The sequence below is a fragment of the Poecilia reticulata genome, chromosome 12 (assembly GCF_904066995.2).
Source record: "Poecilia reticulata chromosome 12, P_reticulata-male-v2, whole genome shotgun sequence".
Taxonomy (NCBI): Eukaryota; Metazoa; Chordata; class Actinopteri; order Cyprinodontiformes; family Poeciliidae; genus Poecilia; species Poecilia reticulata.
In genome coordinates this window covers 18,580,069-18,602,322 of record NC_088841.1, presented here as the reverse complement: position 1 = coordinate 18,602,322, position 22,254 = coordinate 18,580,069, and the positions used below count along the sequence as shown (strand labels likewise).

General features: G+C 38.3%; 1 protein-coding gene across 1 annotated transcript in view; it reads right to left on the bottom strand.

The window, feature by feature from the left end:
- Positions 1-22,254, bottom strand: part of trabd2a (TraB domain containing 2A) — a 55,287-nt gene that overhangs the window by 4,165 nt on the left and 28,868 nt on the right. Inside the window, exons 3-5 of the mRNA XM_008423926.3 lie at positions 20,452-20,598; positions 20,056-20,230; positions 1,177-1,267 (exon numbers count right to left, since the gene is read on the bottom strand). Coding sequence (XP_008422148.2) covers positions 1,177-1,267; positions 20,056-20,230; positions 20,452-20,598 — 413 coding nt within the window. The remainder of the gene's footprint in view (positions 1-1,176; positions 1,268-20,055; positions 20,231-20,451; positions 20,599-22,254) is intronic.

The window sequence follows — 22,254 nt, the reverse complement described above, 5'->3', positions numbered from 1 at the left end:
TAACCCAGCGACGCGGGTCAGGTGCTGGTTCATTTCAGGCTCATAATCCCATATCAAACACAGGCTCTTGTGTGTGAAAGTAGATTTACTCATTCATTCGAACACACACAGGAACAGGAACGCAGATTGAAAGTGAGATAGCCACCCGCAGCGCTCCACGCCCGACTGGCTGCACTACATGCTTCGCAGTAGGAGGTACGAGCCGAACTTAGCTCGGACTTTTCAACAATGCGTCATTGGTGGGCCGCTGGGGAATTTGTCAGACTTATCAGCTGCGCGATCCAAAACACAGAAGAATGCAAAATCCTTTAAAGAATGAGAGCTGTCAATGAGAATCACTTCTGCTGAAACAGTGAAATGTAAACATTGCATCTACGATATCATGTAGTCCGATTAAGGGACGACCTTTACCCACATGTGTCTCTCTGATGACTTTGGGGTGTGAAGAAAGTGCATCCCAATATATATTAGCTCCTGCAGCAAAATCTAGTTGTATAGTTGCAGACAACTGAACAGACATCTTTTTTTAGTTAAAATTAAACATAAAAACAATAACCAGCTTGGGAGAAAAAGTCTGATTGCTACATTTAATGGATGTAGCATTCTAGTCTTGAACAAATTGTGCCAAAAAAAAGATCCTACTAACTATTTTCTCCAAACAATTCAACAGTTTATGAATTTATGCAAAAGACAAATCACAAAATGATTCATTTTTTACTAGTCAATTCAAGTTAGTTATCTGTATATTCAGTTCATATTTCATTTTTCATCTTGTCTCCTTTGATACCAGAGGCAACTATGATTTTAAAAGATCAATCATGCAGTTATGAAAATGTTATTAGTCATTATGATACCCTTAGTTATTGTTTTTATATAGGAAACAATGTTCTGGCACAATTAAACTAAAAAAACAGGATAAGTCAAACTCATAAAGGTTGATGGGAAAATTAATAGGCCAAAATAGAAGAATGCAACAGACTGGAAATGTCAGAGAGTTACCCTAAACATACAATATAGAGAGTTTGCTACATAACATTTCTATTCATTAGAATGGCCCAGCCCAAGTACTGACCTTAATGCAACTGAAAACTTTCTGTCGGTCTATCATATAAAATCTCCGTCAGACACGTTGCAGTGTGTGGTTGTGTTTAACTTGCTTACTCCCGGTGCCGTTACCTCCTTATGGGCTGTCCAGCAGGCGTGTGTTCCACCTCATATCCCTGGCGGTGAAGCACATCGATAACTGTGTTGTTGCCAAGAAAGTGACCTGCAATCAAGAAATGAAACTTGTGACTCCCCCTTTTCCGAAGCTAATGGTGATGCATTGAAGCTAACAGACGCAGGACGTTTGATATAAATGGCTCCAGAATACAGTAGAGGAGAGGAGGAACGAAGCAATTAGGTCTGGAAGACTCAAGACTGCAAGAATGCAACATGGAAGGAGACGAGAAGGAATAAGATGGAGGAGAGGTTACAGTCATGCAACGGTAATATCAAATGTAAACACAAATTCAAAATAAAGGGCATGATTCTTAATGTCAATGTCTTTGTTACTTTGAAAATGATAAAACAAAAAGCTTCAGTGGGTTAAAGTCTTCGTCTCGACTCTGTCTCTGAACGTTCTCCATCCATCCCCCTCGGACGATTCTTCTTTCCTTCGCCAACCATTTTGATCTCTCCATTCACGACCGTACTAATCTTTTCCATCCCCTCTACTTGCCTGTCCTCTCTTTCTCGCTGTGACCCTCTCAGCTAGGTGAAGTGGGGCCATTGAGGCTTCAGGTTGCCATGTCAAGAGGTCTCCATTCTTCCTCTCATTCTGACAAAAGGGAGCAGTGGCCTATTGTTTAGGCCTGCTCAGCCGTGGCACCACGGAGCTGTGTAAACAATGAACCCCAGCACTTTAATCTGGGCCAGAGCCACCAACTGAAACAGGCCAGCCTGGATGCACTATGGCTGCCATGTTGCTGCCACCATGACTTGGGGAAAAAATGCTTTCGCGTATGAATAAATATGCAACGTTTGCATTGGAATTAGTCTATAAAATGTACATATATGCTTTTTATATGAAAGCCAAACTCACAAATAAAAATAGAGATTTGAATGAATCAAAGGGACAAAAGTTTTACAGCTTACATTTAGAAACCGCTTAAGTCTTATTCAAGCTCAAGATGTATTCAATTCTACATCACAGGACTGAGGTGGGATAAATTGTGCTGCTCAACACAATGTAGGGGAATGGAAAGGTCTGTGGACTTCAAAACTCCAGAGACTCGTTAATATACACACAGCATGCTTACATCATATGCAAATTTTTAAGAGGTACAACGGCAATTAAATATTTGTACAAAAAAAAATATATTTTTTTTTTATCTTTTGAGAAAAATAAATGAATGTAAAGTATAATTTCAAAATAGTGGGAGGGTTTTATTTGCCCAAGACATCCCAAAAGCAAGCAAATTCAAACTTAGCAAGACACTAGGTGGTAATTTAAAACTAAAAGACGTTATATAGCTGTAGTCTTCAAGTATTTTTTTTAGATTCACAGAAACTGATGAATTGTTAAAAGTCCAAGTATAAATCTGATTTATTGCATATACTAAATTTAGAATTTAACAATACTTTCTCAAACAGGTGATCTGCATTTATTTTAATACAAGATGACTTTCTCACAGCGGTTATGTAATGTTTTCACTACCTTGCTCCTAATTTGTGGCTAACTGAAATTGTGCCCTGCTGGTTTCACATATGGCTTCATTACAGAGCCATTTTTAGACTCATTAATTCACGGCATCAAACAGACAGCAGATAAAAATGAAAAAAATAAAAAATAAAGATTGCAACATTGAATATTATCTAATGTAAAATCGCAAAGCAATTTTTTTTTCATCTGAAGTTTAATGCATTAGTTACAGAAATTTTCCACCTTAAGCTAAAAAACGTGTTTCTCTGGCCCCGCTTTGGGCTCATGGCATAACTTCCACTTGATATTTATTTACAGCCTCTCACTGGAAACAGACCTGCAGCCCTGCAATTTACAGCCCCGCACAGTTTTGGGCGTCCACATCTGGAGTAATCTGGAGCAACATCTGACATGTATTTCCACTGATTATTTACTTAGGCTTATTTCATACATCTTAAATCGATGAAATTGGCCAGGGATATGTGCACCAATGCACAATATGTCCACTGTACGCCTTTTAAGTTGCACCAAAAGAAGGAAGATGGTGGAGATAAAGATACGAGACAGACCTGAAAGCCTTCATTCACCGTGGACTCTCTACATGCAGGAACATGAAATGGACCACTTAGTAAGAGAGGCACAGATTGGGTCATGTGTTGCTTGGAAAAGCTTCATTTTAATAATGTTTGGTCCAATTTCCTCCAAAGCGACAGCTTTGAAAGCAGGCCAAAAAAAGGAAAAAGCTATAAATAAGTTTTACACCAAAACACTATGGTTTGGGAAAACCTTTAAACTCATTGCCTCTAATATTGAAAGCCAATCACTGATTAAGTTTAATATATTTTAGAGGCAACTGTTGTTTTTTTAGAAAAGACCTATAAGCGTGGGTTATTCATAAATAAGCAAGGCAATTTAGCAGTGCAAGAAAGAAATGTGTTATCAGGACTAACAAAAGCTGAAAATATTAAAGGTCCAATATTCTGATTTACTTTTAGATGGTGTGGTATTTTACATGCTCCCCCAAGATAATTGTTTCAACTCAAACACTAAAGAGGAACGCCATTAAGACTTAAAAGACATTATACAAAAAACAAACATACTGGCTCATGATGATGTTGGAGAACATGTTAAAAAAAACGTATATGCCTAGAAACGATCTCAGTTCATCCACTGGCTTCCAATTATCTGAGATTGCACTGTAGATGGTACAGGCTCAAGAGTAAAGTCAAACACAGCAAACTATGTTTTACTCCTCCTCACACCTGTACTTAGAGCTGGGCAAGGCGAGAACCACGGAGGTTCTTCTTGTCAGGAAGACATGGAATTGCTGCAATCAGAGGCTCGGATTATTAGAACATATGGAAAGCCTTAAACAGTCTTCCTTTTCCATAGTCTTCAATATTTACACTACAGCTTGAAACCAAGGCCAAAGCAGCAGTTCTCATAACATTACAGCACGCTGGATAAACAAACGCTATAGTCAGTACTGAGGCCTTTCCACCCCATACAGACTTTTCTTGCTGTTTATGTACACATTATGTTCTGCTAGTCAGTAGACTTCAGCAGCCTGCAGTCATCGCCTCTGCGCACAGAAAGAAACCTTTAATTGAGGTAGATAACCATAAGGTGTCACCAAGCTATGGAGCATAAAAAGATAAATTAAGCCTATGTAAACTATTGTCAAAGCTAAAAAAAAAAAAAAAAAAAAAAGGATAGACATTTGTGATCCAATGTTTCAGAAATGATGTAACGAAGCATTTTTTTTTTTTTTTTCCTGGAAAACCCCAACACTGGCTTGTAACAGCCAAGTAAAACCTCAGGGTGTTTAACTGTCAGAGAGCGTCAACCATCCATAAAAGTGACAGTCATGACAAAGACAAATATGAGGAAAATTACTGGTTATTCACTGGCACAAAAACAACACAGCTTTCCTTGTGTTTATCAAACAAGGCCAGCTCGGTCTAGAAATACAGGCTTTGATAATATGACTCTTTTTTTTTTCAATTATCCATGATTTACTTATAACGTTATTTGTACTTGATGGGCACAGAATTCCTTCAAACAATAAACATAACCATCATCAATAATCATTTTGGAGCTTGTTTGAAAAGAACACAAACCCACAAGAAACAGTGTGAAAGATTAAAGACTTGTGGGACAGTGGGGGGGAGGGAGGGGGGGCTTACCCATATGGGGTGATATATCTAAGTACGACTCCACTTTATATGTCTTACAAATAGTTTGTATTTGGAGCTTATCCATGTAGAGCGACACTAAATACACAGATGTGGCTTGGTCATCAGACTGGTAAGACTGACCACATGTCAGGAGAGCTATTTATTACAAACGTATCGAACGTTATGCTCTTGGTATTTCTACACAAGCAACTATGACAAACAATTTGTAATAATGCCGCTAATAAAAACAATGTCATGGCCATCCCTTGCAAATAAAGGTATGTATAAATGAGAAGCCCTGCATGGGGAGGAGCAGGAGGGAAACTTGTAAGCAGTGTCTTGAAGAGTTTATTGTTTTTTACGATAGTTGTAGTGCCAGACATTAAAAAGCTGCTTAATGACTTGCAGTGAACAGACGAAAACATGCAGGTTTTAGATTTCTGAGAATAATCTCTTTTGATTGAACTCACAGAGACCACAGGACACAATGTTGCACCTGGATTCATCCTCAATACAAATGTATTTTCAAAACAATGCGATACCACATGAAATAGTTTTGGAGCCAATTCAGACTAGACCAAAATACACACACACGCACACGCACGCACACACACAAATGTATATGTAGTCGAATGTTTCGCATATTCAAGGATCAAGACAGATTGAGAAAGGAGCCAACAAGCAAGTTTTTCATAATAAGCCACAATTCAATCACTGTTCAAGAGTACGTAGAGTCGTTTCATCTTGCATTTGTCCTCCATTTGTGTAAAAATGTCAACTTGTGGTCTATGGACTGCAAAAAGGGTAGCACATGTTTGCTATTACACCCACCAACAACCATTACAACTACACAGAATACGAACAAATCTTGGAGAAAGTAAAAAAGGATTTGCCTTGAACCCATTTATGATGATGTAACTTGTCATTTTGGTCTTTATTTAAGAGTCCTCAGCATTTTAAATTCACTTAATATATGTGTAAGGATGTAGAGGTTCAACCCAACCACTGTCTAAGCTTCAGCAAAAACTGTTTTTGAAACACCAACATAAACAGGACATAGTTTTGAAAGCAAGATGTCAATGATAAGAGCAAGTCCCGATAAAATATGGCTTTGACATGACTGTGAGAGTGTAAAAGATAAGCTGTGCTGATTATAAGAAGCACACAAAACCTATGCCTCAGTTCCACAAAATAAGGATTCTTTATTCTGAAGAATGATAATATTTCAACCAACACCAAAACTATCTTTCAGTATATTTCTCTGACGCAGACCGTGACTCAGAAACTGGCCACACTCAATAGGGTATTGCTTTTTTTTTGTAATATCGATACCGATCTCCATTTGCTGAACAGAAAGCAGATGGAAAATCTGAGAAGCACCAGGAAGGCAGACAAGAGGGTGAAAAGAGCAGCAGACAGAATAAAGATAAAGCCATAAACACAGACGGGATAAGACGAGCGCAGATTTCTAAACTCGAGACAGGAAAAAAACATAAGTTGAGACAATCGGGAAAACCAAAACAAGCAAAGGAACGCTAAGTTCTCAGATGACAAACTTTGATAGCATCTTGGCTTCAACTTTAAAAATGAACAGTTAAGATTATTTAGCATGTTTCCGTGTGCCGTCCAGCTTAAATAAGGTTGTATCGTTAACTTGTAGTTCTTACAATAATTTTAACAAACAGATTTCTTTGCTACATGAATTATAAATCCCAAAAATAAGGAGCACATCAACAACTCATTGTTAAAATACATTTTTGTGGCATAGCATCTGTAACTATAAAGTCTTTCATCTTACCCCTATTTTTTGTTTGCAATTTATATAAAGCTGAGAATGTAAACAAAAATTCCAGACCAATGTATTTTTAAAATCTATCTTTTTGAAATATATTATGGATTCAGGGAGCGTATATTACCAAATTGTTTTCCTTGCAAAACAGAATCAAGCTAAACTATACTGTTTAAGGCAGGTTACTGGTGCCAGATAATTTAAAGTTTCTAAACTTCAATCATCAAGCATTGTCAAAACATTCCTTAAAATCACACCAAAATGATTGACGAGTTACTTCCCAACCCAATAAACGTTACGCTGAGCCACTCAGCTGTTTGTCATTTTGATGAGATGGCAGAGAAAGTGAGAAAGTGTGCTGAAGAAAGTGCTTTAAAATGACTGTTTAGAAAAAATGAGAAACAAGGAGAATGAGAGGTCTGTGGTACGAGCTTTGTTTTTAAATAAGTTCACACGGAAAATTTGCGGTGGCTCACAGCACTTTGGAGCCGTGTTAGGGATTACATCTGCCAGCCTAAAGTAGTCTCTGGGCTCTCCGTCAGTGCGGTCTTCATTTCCAGCCCCTTTGTTGCAAGGAAATCATTGTGACAGCGCACACAGCAGCTGAGACATGACTGCTGCACGTGAGCCGATCTGATGTATTGAAATGGATCTTTACAGTTTTAAGACGAAGTAAAATCATACACCTATCTTTTTTGAGAAAATAAAAAAAAACTTTCCACAGCAATGCACAGTTTGATGTGATGGATTGCCTCGCATGTCTTCGCCGAGTGCTTCAAAACACACAAGTAGAAGCACTAATGGAGAACAAGCTCAATCAGATGATATTCATTCTTCATGTAGGTCAAATTCACATTCAGAATGATTTAAAATACAAAAATAAGCTGGGACGGATGAATTATGCCTGTAGGCATGGATTCCATTGGCAACAAGGTTTGTAACTCGCACCAAAGTTTGATTAAGTTCATAATATCCCATGTGCTCATGCCAAAGAAAAATAAATCTTGACTCTTGTGTTGGTGTATAGCAGGCGTAATACTGAGCAAGTTATGCTCTACAAACAAAGGCCATGTTCTTATACCTTGAGAATGTACAGTTATAACATCAGGATTACCCTGTCAATAGGTGATTAACCATCTATACACACAAGCAGAAGTGATGGTGGTTGGCTCTAGGATGATTAACGCCGGGAGAAATGTAGAATAACACATTTCTGGTGCACGTCATTATTTTTGGCTTTTCAAATGCTGTTTCTTATCTTTGCTTGTGTCTGCTGGCTAATCTCACATCTTTAAACCCAAATAAAACAGCTTGAATATTTGTTTGAGCTGGCGACGTAACACAGACACAACGTAGCCCAACAAGCCAGCACAGCAATGTTTAAAGGGGTCACGAGCCAAGATATCAATTTGTCAAATGGGTCTGGGTAGCAAACACAACACAGACAGGGAAGGGATACAAATGAGGGTTATTCTGAGGCAACTAAATAACGCTTCATTAATTTTGACCAAACTCAATTTTTGGCATCATTTAGATTAGGATTAGGCTGTCAGCTGCAAACTTCTTGACGATGACAACTCTTGTTTTGTTTTCGTTCTTTATATATGACGTGTTTGAATGCATTTCTGCAGTTTCACACTGTAGCCGCAAAAATAACATGCATATCTCTGCAGGCCTCAGGTCCTGCTGCGAGTTCCTCCTCAGCCTGTCAACCGTCTCCATCAAGAAAAAAGGATAGCAACGGGAGTCGGATGCCCTCTCGCTTCTTTTAAAAAGCATTCCATACGGCGCTTCCATCTAAAACATGTGGCTTAGAGAGCAATTTTGTGCCTGTTTAGTTTGATTAATCTGCAAGCAATCTTGTTGTCGTCCCAGAAGGCCTGGATATCATCTGTGTTTTAGGTCTGGGTCATAAGTAAAAGCAGATCCTTACAAAGGAGTCTTGTAAATTCCCACAGGCTCTGTTTTTGATGGTCAATCTACCCCTATTTAGTGTTCTGTCAATGATTTTCTTATTCACCAGGCAAATTTTGCTGCTAGACAACTACCTTTGTCAGTCAACCACGTGTTATCGCGACTACGTTTCTCATCACTTCTCTTTATTTGCCAACTAAACAAATCCATCCAACCTATTCCTTGGTGCAAATATATTAATATCATGGTGGAAAGTGGTCATTTCTAACCGACCTAAGTATCTGAAAGAGCTTCAAAGAAGAGAAAGCTGCATTGTTTTAAAGACGTGTTGCAATCATCTCAAAAAAACCGTTCATAATTTCATCACGATGCCACACCGAACCAAATCATCACCTACCAGCAAGTGCAAAACACTGTAGCAAATAATCAGACGTCAAATGAGACATTATGCAGCCATCACTTTGCTTTACACCAATTACTACAGATTTCCAACTTCAGGGGTTATTTCAGGGATTTGACTGTACACTCCCAAAGTTTGACTTCTGAGTCCAGATGTTTGCCAGAGTAATAAAACGCCTAATTGCCTACACTATGCAGGCACGATATGACTGCAAGTGAGTTTAAAATCTTGCAGCAGTAATCTGAGATGGAATGAAAATGGAGGTAAAGCCAGATAGTTTTTGTGTTGTGTCCAAACAGGCAATGAAATCAAACTCATTGTTCATGGGTGGTGTTAAAATGTTGAGTTTTAGGAGGTTGTGCATAACCATTTACAGTGCAACAATAGTCTTTCCATACAGTAGAAGGTACACTTGTCCTATTTTTTTGAGTTTGGATGCCTCTTTCCTGGAAGGATTCATTCATAGAGTTATTGCTATCATTACATTTATGTACTCTTACATGAAGCTACAGCTGACATTGGGTTTGTTTCTGTTAAAAAAACAACTCCTGACTCAATGTTTCAGAGTTTAGTTGTGTATTTTCTGAACAAAACCATCAAAAAAATGAAGCAACTGCTGCCATTTGGTTTGTGGACTAATTCTTTTAGTTCTGATAGAAAGTAGCCCTGTCTCAGTCCTCTTGTATTTTATCTGTGTATTTCCTATTCTCCCAATCTTCAGTGGGTGGTGGCAGGTTGTAGCTCATAGAGCCTGATTGCCAAATAGGTTTCTTCCTGTTAAAAATGAGTTGTTCCTCTCCATTGACATCACAAACATGTTAATGAAGAGGGATTTCTACAACGTCCACAACTCAGCCAGCTGAGTCCCTCCTGTTTTCACAAAAAGACAATAAATGATCAGTTGAACTTTATCGCATCACATTATACCTCGGATTGAATTTGACTTAATGATTTGATTTTAAAAACTTGAAAAACAAAATGAATGCAACTCATAAAAATATACATAATACTTTATGAAACAATAAAGTTTGATATGTGAACGAACCTCCATAAAAGCACAAATACTTAAGCATCAGAGGACTAAGCAATAATATGTTTCTTCATATCTCCTTCCCCTCTGGGCAGAACATCAGTGCACTTTATGTTTCATCCTCAAAATGAAAGAGGACAACCTCTTCATAACAAGTCCCATTTCAAATCATCAATAGATGGACGGCTGCTCTCCTGCTTAATATATAATTTACCTTCTCCTTTTCCCTTTCATATAGTAGTTTGGTATTTCTGGTCCAAATGAAAGTTTGGCCTCTGGGCAGGCACATAAAGAGCATGTTCCAGGTGGATGAGGAAATACTGCTGGGTTTGAATAGGGTCAGGGGTGAGGAGTTCAACTCTTTCAATAAATCACAGCAAGATGTTGTGACAACTGAGAGAAGAAGTGTGGGCTGTATGAAATATGTCTTTTGAGAACAGACACTGGGGCCTCAAACCATATGAGAGCAGAGAAATGTATATATTTAGGAGCTTTTCACTCAGCAGCTTTACAGGCAGTTAGTTATCCAAAGTGGCTGACAGGTTTATCTTCCTTTTATCCCTCTTTAAAGGGGAAGGGGTAGGCTGATGACACATTACAGATGCTCCTGACTTATTATCTGTCTGGTCAAATGTTTTTCAGTTTTATTCAAGCTGCATTTGGGATTGTGAATATTACTAAAACGAAGATTAAAGACTCCAGAAGAAAAACATCTCTGCTTTGCTTGTTGCAGTGAATTACATATACTGTTCTTGTGTTATATTTAAAAAGGCCGTCCTATTTGGCTGGAGCTCTCTAAAGTGGATACTTCTTGGTTGGTGAGCTGTTCAGCTCACCAAGAGATGTAGTGATATGCTATGTGGCATATCCTTGGTTGTAATTTTATGTGATAGACCAACAAGTAGATGATCATAATTGTAAAGTGGAAGGACATTTCCACAAATAGAAAACTGGAAACTGAGGCATGCTTTTGGATTCAACCACCTTGGGTCAATAACACACCTGAGTGAAATATTGAAGTCGTTATCAAGACTCTGGAGAACCTGACTGCACTTAGGAGGTGACTCAGCTGTTGGATTTAAGTGTGTTGGACCAGGGAGACATCTAAGAGTTGCAGGACACCGGCCTTCGAGGACCAGGATTGCCCACCCCTGATCTAGACTATTGCATTTTTGCTTTGACTGTAGATTATTTCACTTGAGTTGTGGATTTCTGCAGCTCCTCCAGAGTTCTTAGGGGCTGGGGGGGTCCTGGGATTAACACTTTCTTTGCCTGGACGGACGGTTAACGTGAATGGCCACGTCTTGGTACGTTTGCAGTTTTGGTAACATCTTTCAAATTACTGATGATTGACTGAACACAGTGACTGAGAAATCTTCAAAGCTCAGGATGTTGTTTGATAAATGAAACTCTGGACGTTTTAAACCTTCCCACAACTTTATCTCCCTGACCTGTCTAGTTTGTTTCTTGGTCTTCAAGATGCTGTTTGTTCACTAATGTTGTCTAACCAACCTCAGAGGCCTTCACACAACAGTGAATTTATACTGACATTGAATTTCACACTGCTGGACTCTGGTAGCTAATAGCTGACTTTTTAGGGCAGTTGATTGTTGTACTGGCTTTTATTTGATGTGCCAAATTAAAAGAGGTTTAATGATACTTATGCAGACATTTATTTTTATGGATAATTTTGCAAGACACTATTATAGAGAGGATTCTATCAGATTGGTTTGAATGTGGCAAAACTTGATTGATTGCTCTGTTTTGTAAGATATGAATTCAATTATTGAATAGCCAATTGAATTTACGATTTGCCATTAGGCGGCACAAAAACAGATTTTAAAAAAAAGTAGAGTAATAACAAAATTGCTACAGTAATAAAAGTTAAATAAGTCTTTTGAAATAAAACATTCCAACATAAAGGTGTCATTCAAACTTAAATCTGGGAGGCAATCCAGCATTGGCAGACGCTTCAGTCCCTGCCTGTCGCTGTTTCCCCACCCAGTGTGTATGTGTGTGTGGTGGGTCTGGTCTGCATTTTAATGGAGCTGGATGACATGTGTGTACTCGTGTCAGCGACTACCCCAAACAGTTGTAAACTGGCTGTTTATGAGGGTGAGGTGCTGCAGAAAAACAGCACTTTTTTGAGTTTCACACCATCTGGGAAAGAAAAAAAACACGCGAGAGACGGAGCACAGCAGCTACAGACAGGAGGGATTCAGGTCAGGAACGAAGCAAATTCTGACTGGAAATTACGCTTGGAAATTTAATTAAGAATGTCTATTTATTAAATTATGACTTGTCTCGCATTCAATGAAGACAGAAGCTAATGCATCATAGTTTTTTTTTAAATATGTATGTTCACTGGTCTAAGAAACTGACTCTGTACCAGCTGTTCACGAATATTCTAAATGCTGCATAATATCCTCAAAGTCTTGGAAATCCTACAGACTTATGACCAGAGCAACAGAAAGACTTATTTGTGAATGAATATTTTACGATTTAAACATTCAAAAAGAAATCTGAAGATGTACATTTATTTCAAGCCGGTTTAAATAAAAATGAATAAAAAGTGACTTTAAGGGTTTCTAAAAAGTTGTTTCCAGAAGTTTCTATGCCGGTGTTGGTTTTTGCATTGCTTTGCGTGCATATTTAACTCTGGACTCTATTTTTCTTATCCTAAGATTGATGATCCACTCATATTGCATAGATTGCCACCTGAGCTTCAATCTATTGCCGCCTGCAACAAGTTTTCCAGTTTCTTTTCAGAGAAAATTCAAAAGATCAGAGGATTAATCTTCACATCCACTCCAAAGACAGTACCAATGCTGTGCCCAAACAAAACAAATGCAGGAAAAATGACCCAATTTCAACTACTAAATTATAAAACCCTAGAAGAAATTATAAGTCAATTAAGCTCTGGTTCCTGCTGTCTGGATGTTCTACCCACACATTTCTTTAAGAAAGTCCTGCCTGTTGTTGCTAATGATCTGATCCAAATAGTAAACTCATCGCTCTCTTCAGGTGTTTTCCCCCAGGCTTTGAAAACAGCAGTTATCAAACCACTTATAAAAAAGAACAATCTAGACAAATCCCTACTGCAGAATTACAGGCCAATCTCCAACCTCTCATTCATCAGCAAAATTATTGAAAAAGCTGTTTTTAAACAATTAAATAACTTCCTAACAATAACAAACTGCTTTGACTCCTTCCAGTCTGGTTTTCGTGCTCACCACAGCACGGAGACTGGCGTAGTAAAAGTGTTCAATGACATCCATATAAATACAGACTGTGGGAGAACCACAGTGCTGGTTCTGTTGGACCTCAGTGCAGCTTTCGACACTGTTGACCACGACATTTTACTGAATCGACTGGAGAGTTGGGTCGGACTCTCCGGTCCAGTGCTCAACTGGTTTGAATCTTACATAAAGAACAGGGATTTCTTTGTTTCAATCGGAAACTTCTCATCAGAGAGGTCAAAGGTCACATGTGGGGTACCCCAAGGTTCAATCCTAGGACCCCTTCTTTTCAATATTTATATGCTCCCACTGGCAAAGATTATAACAGGACATAGGATTAGCTACCACAATTATGCGGATGATACACAGCTCTACATCACGATGTCACCAGGTGACTCTGAACCCATCCAATCACTGAATAGATGCTTAGAACAGATAAATGTGTGGATGTGCCAAAACTTTCTCCAGCTAAACAGAAACAAAACTGAAGTTATTATCTTTGGACCTAAAGAGGAGCGAACCAGAGTCAATGCACAGCTTCAGTTATTACAACTAAAAACCAGCAATCAGGCCCGAAACCTGGGAGTAGTGATGGACTCTGACCTGAACCTTCAGAACCACATTAAGACAGTCACAAAGTCGGCCTTCTATTACCTGAAGAACATCTCCAGGGTTAGAGGACTGATGTCTCAGCACGATCTAGAGAAGCTCATCCATGCGTTTATCTTTAGCCGCATTGATTACTGCAACAGCGTCTTCACAGGTCTGACTAATAAATCAATCAAACAGCTGCAGCTGATCCAGAATGCTGCTGCTCGGGTTCTCACTAAAACCAGGAAGATAGAGCACATAACACCAGTTTTAAAGTCCCTACACTGGCTCCCTGTAGCTCAGAGAATAGACTTTAAAATACTGATGTTAGTTTATAAATCTCTGAACGGTTTAGCACCACAATACCTTAAAGATCTGTTATTACTGTACCAACCATCTAGACCCCTCAGATCTTCTGGTTCTGGTCTGCTCTGCATCCCCAGAACAAGAACCAGACGAGGAGAAGCAGCATTCAGTTTCTATGCACCACAGATTTGGAACAAACTTCCAGAAAACTGTAAAACAGCTGAAACACTGGGTGCTTTTAAATCTCAACTTAAAACCCACCTGTTTAGAGTTGCTTATGGTTAAATTAGGGTTAGAGTGCGGGTTTTGATGTCTTCCATGTTTTTATGTCTTTAATGTTTTTAATTTCTTCTTCTTTCTTTTCGACGTTTTAATGATGTAATGTTTTTTGTTTTTTTGTTTTTATTTTGTTTTTTTTTATTTCTTTTTAAATCTCTCTCTTTCTCACTTGTTGCTGAAATGTGCTATACAAATAAAATTTGATTGATTGATTGATTGATTAAGAAAAACATATAGCTGTTGTACTGGTGGAAATAAAGCAAGTGAAAAATCATTCTCATGTGTTTATCTCAACACAAAACAAAATATTTTCATAACTTTTTTCATATTTTGTCTTGTTATTAAATACAAGAAAATAGCTACTCACTTAAACCTTCCCATATACACTACAATAATTAACAATGTTTGGAAAAGAAAAGGATTCTAATAATCAAAAAAGCCTCACTTCTCCAGAGAGAACAGTGGCCCATTTTCAGTGTGACTGAATGTTTTTATGGCAAAAGAATAATTTAAAGTGGGATGTATTCCTTATTTAATTACCAAAGACAAAAAGTGGAATTTTAACATATCTTAAAAATAAATAAAAACACAAAGTACTTGCATTTTAATGTAGTTATCCAACATAGTATTATAAAAATGTACATGACCAGGGGAAACACTGTTAATTTCCATGTTTCACTTTATGGTGCTTTTCCAAGCAAATTCCTCTGAAGCATACTACTGTTCCAAAACACATGATTTGATTTCTTTTTTTTCTTCTGGCAAGCATTATTTTTTAGGTCTAAACACTAGTTCCAAACCCCCTCCAATTTTTTTTTTTTTTTTTTCACTTGTACCATAGTTTTTATTTTAATTATGGCCATGCCCATGTGGCTTGATGTTTCACATTTTAGGTAAGTATTTTCCCACTCGCCTGTGCAGAGTTACACACCAGAAGTCAGAGAGCTCTGGGAAATTTCATGTCATCTTCTGCCTAGAGCCAGGTCAAAGTCCAAGACATCCATCTGCTACAGTCTACCCGAAGCACTAAACAGCTCACCAACCAAGAAGTATTCACTTTAGAGCGCTCCAACCAAGCTAAATAGTGGAAGATCCAAAGGCAAACCCTAATTGTCTGTGAAACGAGTCAAACATTTCAGTGCATAGTAACTGTTACAGCATGTCAGCCACACTGGCAATTACGCTGCCGCAAACATTTAAATTTGTGGTTTTGGAGCAGAGTTTTTAGGAGAAGCATGGTGTGCTAAGCATATTCAGTCAAAACATGAATGCATTCACACTTTTACAGTGGATGAGAAAAAATAAATAAAAAATCAACTTCACCGATATGTAAACACACTCATTCTCCACTCCACAGTCACAGGGTATAGAAGAGAATGTGATTATAACACAATGGATTGAATCGCAGTACAGGTTAGTAATAACGGTTCTAACATGATACAGAGAATTGAATCAGTTTTCTATATTTTGCCCTTGTCCAGTATCGCATCAGTGGACCATTGACAAGAACTACATCATAATTCAAGTTCCCCTGGGAGGAAATTAAATAATTAATGTTAGTAGTTCACCTTAAAACTGAGTTCCAATATGAACTAGTTCGTGTTTATTTATCATATTTTGCATGAAATAAAGAGTGAAGATATTTATCTAGAATCATGATGTCATTTCCTCCTTCACTTGTCTTGCAATCTGAACTAAAACTGTCAGAACTTGCTTTTAAGGGCTGCACAACATATTGTGAATATATCCCCATTGCAACGTCAGTGTTTGCAATATTTATGTTGTAAGAGGACTGTTTAGAGTGTAATAATTGTTGAATGAAACATTCTAGGTCTTATGAACTTGCATGTTTTATGTTGGACAGAGACGTTCATACTGGACACTAATTATGTTGCCCAAAATGCTAAAGATGACAGAGTGATGGAAGCATAGATGAGAAAGAGAGGAGAACAGAAAAACACATATATGGCAACTGATATTGTCATAACAACATTTACCAATAATATTATTCCCAGTGCAAGATTTTCTAACATTGTAACTTTCAAACAGAGACACAAACCACACTAACACTCACACAAAGAGGTAAGATCACTGCTGGTTAACCGTCAGCAAGATGCAGCATAAATTTAGGTGCCATTCAAGTCGCCTGTAATGTTTCATAACACAATTTATGATGCAGGGTTAGAAAAATCTAAATATCAGGTTATTTTTTGCAATATCAGCTTCATATTAAGAAAACAAAAACGACAGAGATACTTTTAACAGTGTTGTATTTTACATTTTTAATTGTTACTGTAATAATAAGGACTGCATTTATTGTCAACGTGTTTGTACTCCATATATTTATAGAGTCTATGTTTGTTATTTTCTATTTGTCTTGCCCATTATGATGTGTGCTGTGTCCCTTCTTGGCCAGGAAACCCTTGTAAAAGAAATCTGGATCTCAATGGATTTTTATCTTGTTCAATACAGCCTCAATAAATACACAAATAGAATAATATCAAAGGCAAGCGTTGTAGTCTCTTTTATTTTTCCAAACATGTTGCAACGCTTTTGTCGTCAAATAGCAAAGCCTGAAAATCTTGATCAAAAGAGAGCATGGCACAGCTGGCTACCAGTAGATAACTTGTTTTATGTGTTCAGTGGGACTCTTTCTTTCTTTTTTTTTTTTGGAAGTGGCATGTAATGAAAATATATGAAAAGAAAACAGAAATTACTATAGCATAAACACTGCAGGCATTGGGGTCAGGTTCCATAGACAGATAAGCAGGACACCCAGACCTATTTATATATTTTGTTTTTTTTGGCAAAGTCTGGTCAGTATGAAACTGTGCTGCTTTGTCGAGAAGTAAATTATCATTTATAAACTGTTTTGTTGAGTTGTTGTGGCAATAAAGCTTACTGCAGGCAAAAACGAAAGCCCACAGTTATTTTCCACGGAGCATCAGTCAATACGCTTTGGCAGCTTCTGCACACTGACTGGATCATTACTTGGGAAGAGAAATATGCTCCATATGCCGCTGGTCCTTAAGCAACACAACTCCAAATTCCACTGACTCTAATGTGGAGTCCAATGCTGAGTACATTTCAGCTAATTATGGATTAGCATAAGCTTGATGGAACACAGTTAAAGGACGATAAGTCCCCTTCTTTCCCAGAGGCTGGTTACTGTGGTATGTTATGCAGACACTTCAGAAAATGCATTGTAGAGGGTGGCCAAACCTTTAATCTGTTGAGACATCCTTTTGCACTAATTCAACCGAACAAGAGATGGTGACTGATACGTTTCACAGCTGATGGCAACAGAAAAGTGAGTATGCTGACATAATGGGCTCCATTGTGTTATGTGCATGTATGCATGTGTCCTTTGACCCTTCTAGATATAATTAAGGACACATTTTAGCCAGGTTGGTTTTGGAAATGACTTCTGGCTGAGGTTTCTGTGTGTAAGTATGCGTGTTTGTGTGTGTGTGTGCTCTCAGTGTGTGTGTGAGTACCCTAATGTGCCCCATCCCATTGCTTGTACATGTCGACCTAACCTGCCCCCTGTATGTCTACGACTAGTGCTTCTGGGCTGATTGGCCGTATCAGTTTCACTCAGCAGCTCACACACGCACACACACGCACACCCACACCCGCACACACACACATGCACACACCCGCACGCAAACACACACCAAACCACACACGTTTAGAGACCAAACCCTTGTAAAGGCACCTCCTTAGGGACACACTGTGAAATATACTCCTTGTTAGGACTTGTGTGTGCGTGCGTGTGTCTGTGTGTGTGTGTGTGTGTGTGTGTGTGTGTGTGTGTGTGTGTGTGTGTGTGTGTGTGTGCGTGTGTGTGTGTGTGTGTGTGTGTGTGTGTGTGTGTGCCTGCTTTTCTTCAGCTGTTTCCTGCCAGTTCAGAGAGCAGCAGACTGTGAAGGTCTCTCTTTCTGCAAAAATCCCATTGATTTTCTGCTTGGAAAAGATAATAACTGTAATGATATCATTGCAGGAAAATTTTTATTTTGTTTTTCTGCCACTAGAACGTGATACCGTCTTCTAAAATACCCGATGCTGCAAAAACCATTAGCTATTCTGCGCAGTTCACATGAGATGTACTCTGCAAACACTTGTCTCCCCATTCAATGGTATGCCTGATAATCCAACTTTTGAACACAATTATTCCACAGGGAAAAGATTTCAACACTCAGTTTTTATATATATATATAAATCTTTTTATAACTGTTACATATTTTGTAGAATAAATACAAATTTCAATAATTAATAGTGGGTCATTGTCAAGTACCTATGCCTGACTGCTGTGTTCAGTGGGATGGATGCTTTAATTAGCCAGTCAAAGGTCTCACACAAAGCCACTAGGAAAAAAGACTGCTTGCCAAAGGTATAACGTTTCTAACCAGAGAGAATGAATAGAATCCACTGAGGGTACACAACGACACACACACTCTGCTGTGATGTAGAGGAAAACTATACCACATATTTTAGTCACTTAACTTAAATATCTGAGGCTGCTACATGCATACTAACAGAAGAATTTAAAGAACTCTGCTGGTATTTCTAATTGATAAAACCTAAATATTTTTCTCATTTCTTAGATTAAATTAGGTTTTAAAAATTATGAGAAATGATCTTATTGAAGTAAGTGGATAAAAAAACTGAAAAAGATCAGGATCCAAACCTCAATTCTTAGCCACTTTTTATCATGATTTATATAAATATAATTCTCTAAAAAAAAAAAAAAAAAGTTTAAATTTAACAATCAATTTTTGTCCAGAACTAAGTTTGCACTACATTATACTTAGATATGTTTTTAGTTTTTGTAATAACACATTTGTCAACTATGCATATAATAACTTAGCTTTTCGTTTTTTTACTTATTTGAAACGGAAACAAGACATATGCTTTACTTCTTTTTATAGTAATACATGAAGCTAAAACAAATCATTTTATGAGGATGTAGAGTGAAACCAGCGTTTATGTGCAAAATTTGCATGCTGAAGTGACAAAAACTCTGGATTGTTCCGTTTTTACAGAAACATATCCGATATTTTTTAAATATTCAAACTGATACAGAAATAGATGAGATGGGACATGTTTGACATAATTTATATTACTAAAACCACTGGCTGACTTACCTTCACACACCTGACTTTGTATTCCTAATCTGTAGGGTTTAGCATGGTGTTGGACCCGCCCTTTACAGTAATAACATCTTCAGCTCTACTGGGAAATCTTTCCACTATATTTACTAATGTATATTAGAAGATGGGTCTGAAGGGAGGTTTAAAATCAATGTCAGTTCCAGAACAAGATGTAAAAACTAAACCTTTTGCCAGTTCCAATGATTGTGATCAGGTGCTTAATGTAAACAGTGTTCACATTGATCACTGATCAATTCATCTAACCCACTCGACTGGAAAAGTCCAGACTTGGCACTTCCTGGAGACACTGAATGTTAAAAGTGCAGTAAAAGTGAAATAAATCCCACATTTCTCCTCTAACGTTGGACAGGTCGAATTTTATATCGAGCGACGTCTCGAAAGCAACCATTGCAAATCTGGAATCACTGCAGCCCGTTCACCTGTGTGATCACATTTTGACTCCATGTTAGTTTTTATAATAGTCAAAGACTAACCTGCACCAAAGGCAAAGAAGAAGCTCTTGTCTGGGTGTTCCTCTAGCAGGGCTTTCACCCTCCTGCCCATCCTCTCGTTCCTCTTGTAAATGAGCTCCTGTCGGAAGTAGGCATCGATTTCCTGGGCAGTCACCTGCTCGCTCGGTGGCAGGGTCACATTGTTGAAGTTAGGCACCTTTGACAGTGAATAAAGAACTCCATTCATTTCATGGTAGTTAAAAAAAACAGAGATTTTTTTGTTTGTTGTTTTACTCGTCAAAAACGTTGAATTGAACTGTAAAGAAAGCAAGGATAATGCCCATGTTAGTAGGATAAACTAAATGATGACGGGTGAAAATGTTAAATGTATTAAGCAGGGTGATATTAGTAGAGAGATATGAGATTCACTGGACAGACCTGCGATGTGTCATGATTGAAGATGATGGAATTGAGATCCCCACAGTTGTAGTGTCTGATTAGGTCCTCGGTTGTGTACGGGACCCGAAGGCTTCCTGCTCTCAGTGACTCCTGCTGCAGTAACGTCTGGTTCAGGGCAAAGATCACCTAGAGCAAAGCAACCAAATGTTGATTTTTTATTTTTTATTTTTCATTCGAACTTACACCCAAAGTCTTCCTTCTCACATATACAGTAACGCACAAATGTTTAACTGTGTTATGCTTTAGCTTAACACAGTTATGCTTTTAGTTCCATGGTGCAGATGGAACCTCTGCACCATGAGGTTCCATCATGGTGCAGAAGGACAGTGGTCTGGCTTCAGGCTAGTTGAAAACCCTGATGACCTTTTCTCTGCAGCACCAAGCATTTTAAAACTGAGACGGCATTTAGAAAATAAATGTTTTGGTTACATAGGAAAAAAAAATTATTTAAGCAGTTCAGGCAAAAGCTTTTTATTTTTTCAGCACGCATGTCTAGGTAACTTAAAATATATAGGTCTGTAACGTTAATACAAGCTGGATTTATCTTAAGTTTTCAGGGTAGTTAGAGTAGGTGATATCCAACATTACAACTTTAAACTGATATACTTGCATAGACTTGCATTTACATTGATATGCCTGCAGTTCCCCTGAGATTGCACGGCTGTAATTGAATGGTATGCATGCAGTTTGTCCTTTTCTGCAACTGAGAAAAAAACCTATGTAACACAATTTTTTTTTTTTTTACTGTAATACTTTTAATGCTTGTGGTTTAAATACTGATCTTGATTGAGCTTAATAACAACTTCACTAGTGGCCACGAGAAAAAAAAAAAACTTATTTGAATTACTAGTAAAATATATCTATCAATGTATTTCTCTAATTTAGTGCATACTTGTGCTCTGTATGTATTCTTGGTGTATTGTGAGAGATTTTCAGTCAAATACATGTTGGCTTAATACAAAAATGGGGATGCTAATAAGGCAGACCAAAGCAACAGTTTTTTTTTCTGCGTCCAGTATTCTAAGGTGCTCCGCAGACACTTTTTTATTGGGCCGTCCCATTATGGGACCCTCTAAGTTGCCAAAGAGAGCGGGGCAGCAGAGAGCAGATGCCTTCTTGTTACGGGACAAAGAAGCCCTCCATCACCCTCTTTTCTGCGCTCCTACCAGCTTTCATCAGCCGCGCATCAAAGTGGTGCTCTGCATATGAAAAGTACCCTGTCTTTATTCTACACAAATTAGCCTATCACTGCCCCTCCCCGAGCTCGTTTCACAAAAAACACCCTCACATCTGTGCCACGTCCGTGAAGGAAGGCCCTCATCTGCAGGGTCTCCCCTTTTTCTCCGCTCTCTACTCTTCTCTTTCTCCGCTCACCATGCCTTTCAGCCCCTTAAATTATGGCAGCAAAGGGAGGAGGAGGAGGAGGAGGAGGAGGAGGAGGAGGAGGAGGAGGAGGAGGAGGAGGAGGAGGAGGAGGGCAACGTGGTGGGGGTGAGGATCAGTCATATTTCTGTATTTTAAAATCTAACCAACAAAAAGTTTGGTTAGATTAAAAACTATGGCAAAAATGTAAGGAAAGGAAGGAAAACCAAACTTTAAGACAATTTGGTTTGGTGTTTTCCCAGTTCTGTTAGTGCACTTAGGGTCAGTGGGTGCATTTTCCCACTCGGCTCCTTTCATCACCCCCCCCCCCCGTTTCTTCTCCTCCGCTGCTGTCCTCTAACTCACCGCCCCTCTTGCACACACAGGGAGAAACACAGACACACCCCTAGCTGATATCAA